The 5,599-nt window shown below is 61.1% G+C and overlaps 4 protein-coding genes across 4 annotated transcripts in view; 1 reads left to right on the forward strand and 3 right to left on the reverse strand.

Annotated features, from left to right (window-relative positions):
- Positions 1-795, reverse strand: part of VDBG_06568 (conserved hypothetical protein) — a gene marked incomplete at both ends in the record, with an annotated part of 1,596 nt that extends 801 nt beyond the window's left edge. The window contains 3 exons of the mRNA XM_003002960.1: positions 76-143; positions 298-597; positions 701-795. Coding sequence (XP_003003006.1) covers positions 76-143; positions 298-597; positions 701-795 — 463 coding nt within the window. The remainder of the gene's footprint in view (positions 1-75; positions 144-297; positions 598-700) is intronic.
- Positions 796-1,748: 953 nt separating this feature from the next.
- VDBG_06569 (conserved hypothetical protein) lies at positions 1,749-3,087 on the reverse strand (the record flags this gene model as incomplete). The annotated part of the gene is made up of 3 exons (XM_003002961.1): positions 1,749-2,279; positions 2,380-2,653; positions 2,773-3,087. 3 exons carry the CDS (start codon positions 3,060-3,062, stop codon positions 1,749-1,751), a joined length of 1,095 nt encoding a protein of 364 aa, XP_003003007.1.
- A 599-nt stretch (positions 3,088-3,686) lies between these two features.
- On the reverse strand, positions 3,687-4,511 carry VDBG_06570 (conserved hypothetical protein; the record flags this gene model as incomplete). The annotated part of the gene is made up of 1 exon (XM_003002962.1): positions 3,687-4,511. The coding sequence occupies one exon, from the start codon at positions 4,509-4,511 to the stop codon at positions 3,687-3,689; it is 825 nt and encodes a 274-aa protein (XP_003003008.1).
- Positions 4,512-4,894: 383 nt separating this feature from the next.
- The window catches only part of VDBG_06571 (peptidase dimerization domain-containing protein), a gene marked incomplete at both ends in the record, with an annotated part of 1,435 nt that continues 730 nt past the window's right edge, over positions 4,895-5,599 (forward strand). Inside the window, 2 exons of the mRNA XM_003002963.1 lie at positions 4,895-5,216; positions 5,282-5,525. Of these exons, the coding sequence (XP_003003009.1) occupies positions 4,895-5,216; positions 5,282-5,525 (566 nt within the window). The remainder of the gene's footprint in view (positions 5,217-5,281; positions 5,526-5,599) is intronic.

The raw sequence follows: 5,599 nt of genomic DNA on the forward strand, positions 1-5,599 counted from the left end.
TCTCCTTGAGATGCCTGTCTGAAGGACTCTATTAGGTCACCCCATTTACATTTCCTTCGTGTGGCGACTGATCACCCTGCTTGTCTTCAATTTGGTGGCATACTTCCCTACCGAGGTTACCTAGGGTAAGGCACCAAGGGTACCTAGATAGGTCGGTAGGTAGGTAGGTTGCATGTTTCCTCCATTGACTTCTTTCACTAGACCATGTATCGTGATCCATGGCCCTGTTCTTTCACAAGTCACGCCTCGTCGCTCATCCCCCACCACCCATCACCCAACCCATGACACCAACATCACAAATCGCCCACCTCCGCCCTCACCACTGTCGCGCATCCGACTGCGCCGGCCCACCATCGGCGACCCGTGTGGGGGGGCGCGACGCCGAGCTGGACGTAGCCGGCAGCGTTGCGCTTGGTGCTGACGGGCTTGAGGCGCGCGGTCAGGGCGTCAATGTGGCCGGCGATCATGGCGACGCCGTTGCCGGGCTCGTATTTCTGGCCGACGGTGAAGGCGATCAGGGCGCTGCCGTTGCGCGTGGTCCAGTACTTGCCGCCGGGCTCGAGCTTGCCGGGCCCAGTTGGCGCGGGCGGGGAGCTCCTGGAAACCGGGCATCGGCGAGCTTCGTCTTGAAGTGGGCGACGGTGTGGAAGATGGTGGGGTCTCGGTGAGAAGTCGCTGAGGTACTACGAGTAAGACATACGGCTGGCCAGCGGAGACGGCACAGAGACGGCACTCGGCTGCCGAGCTCAGCCTGACGTGGGGGGTGGTCGACAGGGCGAAAGGGAGCGAAAGCATGGCGTGCAGACGGGGTTCTCCTGGGGCGAGCGGCCAGCCATATCGGACAGGAGGTATTCACGTGTCGGTTGGCAGGCGGCTTGTTGGTCGGTGTTGGTGTCGAGGGATGATGCCATCGATTCGGCCTGCAATTGCATGGCGCGGAGGCGAAGGGACATGCTGGATGAGCTTGCGTGAAGATGCCTGTCTAGCGTTTGCTTCGTCATGGTGTCTGAAGACGGAGAAGCGTGTAAGGTTGATGAGATGAAATCGGCTCAGAGATGAGTATTGGTCGGGCGTGGCAGAGAGGGATAGGTGGTGTCTAGGGGAGGGGAGGGAAGGGAAGGGAAGAGGAGGGGAAGGGGACCACGAGGGAAGCCGCGAGGTTGTCATCAGAGGGAAGCTCAACAGCTGGAGCTTCCGCGTGACGTGTGTCATGTCGCCGCAGGCAGACGAGCAGTGATAAGATAAGGCAAGCCACAGCCTCGGCCCCTGCGCCGTTGCCAGGGGCACGCAAGGGTTAACTCGCTGGGGTCAGGCCGCTGGGTAGGGCTTGCTGGAGCACGGCCTCACTTAAGCTCAGCGCCCATAGGGGACCGTGGGGGTCTCTGACCGTCAGGCATTCGGCGGTCCCCAAGGCTGGCAGAGGGGTCGTCAGCCGTGGGGGTTCAGCCTCAGCACTTGATCTCGTGAACAGCCTCGACATTCCTCCCTCCTCCTGCCTACCTACCTAGGTACCTACCTCAAAGGTGGCCAACAAGTTCCATCATCAAGCTTTCCACCACATTCCATCTTACACCATTCATCTTGGCATACGAGATGCGGGTGGATCACCAGGCCGATACAGCAACATGAAAACGGTGACGTTGCATACTACTTCACCATCAATCTACTTCACCATCGATCATCGATACAAATCATCCATCATGTACTGACCACGACAGCCATCAGGTCCGTAGCCATGCAGGCATCCATCACGCCTCGACCTGGACCGGCACGGCCGATGCCACGGGCACAGCCACCGAAGGCATGGGTACGGGCTCGTCGGCGCCGTCCTCCTTCATGCCGCCGAGAATCATCGACTTGGGCGCCATGGCCTGCCACAGCTCCGGGTCCGTGAACGCCTTGAACTTCTCGTCGTGCCACTGGCCCGCCGTGATGGCCCGCCCCTCCGAGTCGACGAACATGGTGTCGTCCTCGGCCCGCAGAAAGTACGCCATCGAGTACCGGTGCTCCGTCGGGTCGAACGGCACCACGCGGTGGATGCAGCTCTGGAACTTCATGCCGCTGGCAAACCGCAGCGAGTCGCCCACGTGCACAAACGCGCACCCCGCCTTGGGCCGCACGAAGCCCATCTCGCGCGCGCCGCACGTCCCCGGCGGCCGCACCTGGAGGCCCCACTGCTCGCTGAAGAGGAGCGTCAGCGTGCTGATGTCCGTGTGCTTCTGGTGGCCGATGCGGTTCTGGCCGGCGAGCGCGCTCGGCAGGTAGTGCATCATGGAGAGCTGCTGCTGTCAGTGGGGGTTTCACGCTGAGAAGTGAGAACAGCAGAGAAAGGGTGTGGGAGAGGAGGAGGACCCGGGGGGGGGACGGGGGAGAGCGCACCGTTGTCGTCGACAGGCGGTCGTTGCGGTGCATGTTCTCGAACCGCCCGGCGCCCGTCAGCGCGAGGCCCGTCGACAGCGCCGACAGGATGACCTTGGTCACCGTGTTGCAGCTGCCGATGGCGTTTTCGAGGATGCGCATATCGGCGCTGTTCTTGACCGGCGCCGGGATGCGTGGGTTGTCGTGCTGAATCTCGTCACGCGACACCTTGAGCATCTCGTAGCCGTCCTTGGTGCCGGCGGCGACGCCGGTGCGGCTGCCGACGGGCTCATAGCTGCGGCGCGGTCAGCTTTTCTTTTCTTCTTACTCTCTTTTGTTTGGCGAGTTGTTTCTCTCTACTACAATTGACAATCAAGAGATCCAGGGGGGGGGGGGGTCAGCGCAGGAACATACCCCAAGTGGGACGAGATCAGGCCAAACTCGTTCTTGGCCTCAATGGGCGCATCGAAGAACCGCTTCATCAGCTTGAGCGTTTCCTGCTGGTCCGACAGCATGCGACGGCCGTCGATGCCCTGCAGGTCGAGGTAGAAGTACCCCTCCTCGAGACAGGCGTTGACGACCTTGTCGATCTCGCCGGGGTCCTGCGACAACAGCAGCCCGTAATCGATGGTCTGCATCGACCACACGGGCACCGGCTTGCCCATCCAGTCGACGGTCTCGGGGGGGTCAAGAACAGGGGCCATGGTGTCTGTCTGTCTGTCTGTGTGTTGTTGTACTGAGCTCGAGTCACCGAGTCGAAGAGTAAGTTGGCTCTACCCAAGACCCAACAGACAACATGGCACGAGTCGAGCACGATATATGTACCCTGCCTACGCACTTACCAAGTCAGGCAAGTCAGAGATCCTCCGGGTGAAGTCGCTGGCCCACGTGCATCTCGTCTGCACATCAACCTTCACGCAAGACTGCTCGAGCTTCTATTCCCCGTATATTGGCCTTCATCCTCAACCACCCCCCCCCGCGCCCCTCGTCGCGCGCCCCGCCCATATTGCGCGTCTTTCTTCCATAGTGCCCAGTACCAACCGCAGCAATATGTGGACCCCCGGCAGTTCATCCCGTTTGTTATCAACGAACGAGCGTCGTATTCTCACCGGACTATATGATCCCTAGAGCTTCTTAGCCTCTCCCCTTCTGGGGGGCCCGCTCGCCAGATGAGGGGTTCCGCTGCCTCCCCCCTCTTCTCTCCTTTGGCTCCTTTGGCTTCTATGGCTCCTTTGGCTCCTTTGGCTCCTTTGACGCTCTCCTTGCGCTGAGACCCCCGCCCTTCCCCCCTTGCCCCTCCTCGGAACATGCCCTTAGCAACGTGTCATTCAGTAGCAGACCAGGGCCCTGACCTCGATGCTTTGTCGAGACTCGCGTGTGGCGTACGCAGGGTCCTCAAACGCTGAATGCAGCGCCCGCCTCGCGACACCCTCGTCCGAATCGAAGCATTTGATGAGCAGCACGTCTCGCGGCGTCATGCCGTGCTTGTAAAACCATCTGTGCTCCGGATTGTGCCGTACAACCCACGACTCGCCGACGAACCCGTCCTCCGTCATCTCGGCGCCTGCCAGGTCCGCGTCGGGCACGGACGGTGCCGCCGCCACGGCGATGGGGTCCTTGAAGATGGGCTCGATGGGTCGCCAGATGTTGATGATTTGGTAGCGGCGTTTTACGAGCTCGTCTGCCTCTTCGCGCGAGGGGAACTCCCACCGCAGGCGCCGCTCGGCGCCGTCGTACGACTGGTCGACGTGCGTCCTGGTGACGGGACCGCGATTCGCGAGATTCTTTAGGCCGAGGTGATGCCACTGCGTCGGCCCCCTGCGCACCTTGTGGTTGAAGATGTGGACCATGCGCGCGCCCGTCGCAGACGTGAGAAGCTGCTTGCACTCTTCGTAGTAGGCCGCCTTGATCCGCTCCTCGTCGGCAAAGGCTTCCTCGATGCTGGCGTGGTGCAGATACTGAAAGCCGTGTTGGTCGAGGGTGTACTGGTCCTCCTCGCCGCTGATGTCTGATATGACAAACTTGTGCGCCTTGTGCGGCCGTTTGTTGCTGATCCTGCCCTTGCCGATGAAAATGGGTGTGGGCTTGGAGCCATCGCCGGGGTCGTCCCAATAATTCAGCGTCGTAGCCACGTTGTGCTTTTCGCCAACCATTATGCTGAGGAGAATGTAACGCCTGATGGGGTGGAGCTGGAAGACTTGGACGCAAAGGTAAGTAAGGTAAAGTATGCTGCCGGCAGCCGATCCATCATGGGGTTCAGCGCGCGCTCCCAATGTATTAATTAGTTGCCTGGTCTCTGTCCTCTTGATCTGCCACGAGGACGGGCCCATCCCCACTTTGAACCAGCAAGACCTGTCCTTTGGTTCGTATGAACGACTGGGGGGGTGACACCGGTCGTGGATCGCCCCAGCTAGGCTCCGTACGCGCTCTTATATCCTAGCGACACATCGATTCCCCTCCCACATCAGCTTACCACCAGGATGCCGCGTGTTGCCAACGGGACGAGGCATGCCGACGTTTTGCCCGCTGCTTCACTATGGAAGACGACTTTATCCTAGTTCCAAGACCTGGCGATCCCGAATACGCGCCCACAACCACACAAGAAGTCGACTACCTCGACGATGTGGACGAATTCATCCGGGCCCTGGAGCCTCTGCTCTGGCCGCTGAACACCTTTATCCACGAAAACCCGGAGCTCGCTTACAACGAGTACAAGGCGCACGATGCCCTGACCAACTTCATGAGGGCCCGGAAGGGCTGGAAGGTCACGCCATCTGCTTATGGCATGGAAACGGCGTGGACGGCTGAGTATGACACTGGCAGGCCCGGCCCCGTCATTGCTTTCAACGCCGAGATGGGTGCGTCATCCTCTTGGGGTGCTCCCACACCATCCTCACCACGTATAGACTGACCAAGGATGCAGATGCCCTCCCCAGCCTCGGCCACGCCTGCGGCCACAACCTCATCGCCATGGTCTCCCTGGCAGCAGGTCTCGCGACAGCCCAGACGCTCCACCGGCACAACCTCGCAGGCAAAGTCCTCCTCATCGGCACGCCGGCCGAAGAAGGCGGCGCCGGCGGCAAGATACGTTGCCTCCGCGCAGGCGCCTACAAGCACGTCGACGCAGCCCTCATCTCGCACCCGGGCATCCTCAACACAGCGCCCTCGTGCGCACGACGGCCTTTGTGCACCTCAACGCCACGTACCACGGCGGCGCCGCCACGCCGCCAACAGCCCCTGG

Source organism: Verticillium alfalfae, genomic scaffold (assembly GCF_000150825.1).
Source record: "Verticillium alfalfae VaMs.102 supercont1.8 genomic scaffold, whole genome shotgun sequence".
Taxonomy (NCBI): Eukaryota; Fungi; Ascomycota; class Sordariomycetes; order Glomerellales; family Plectosphaerellaceae; genus Verticillium; species Verticillium alfalfae.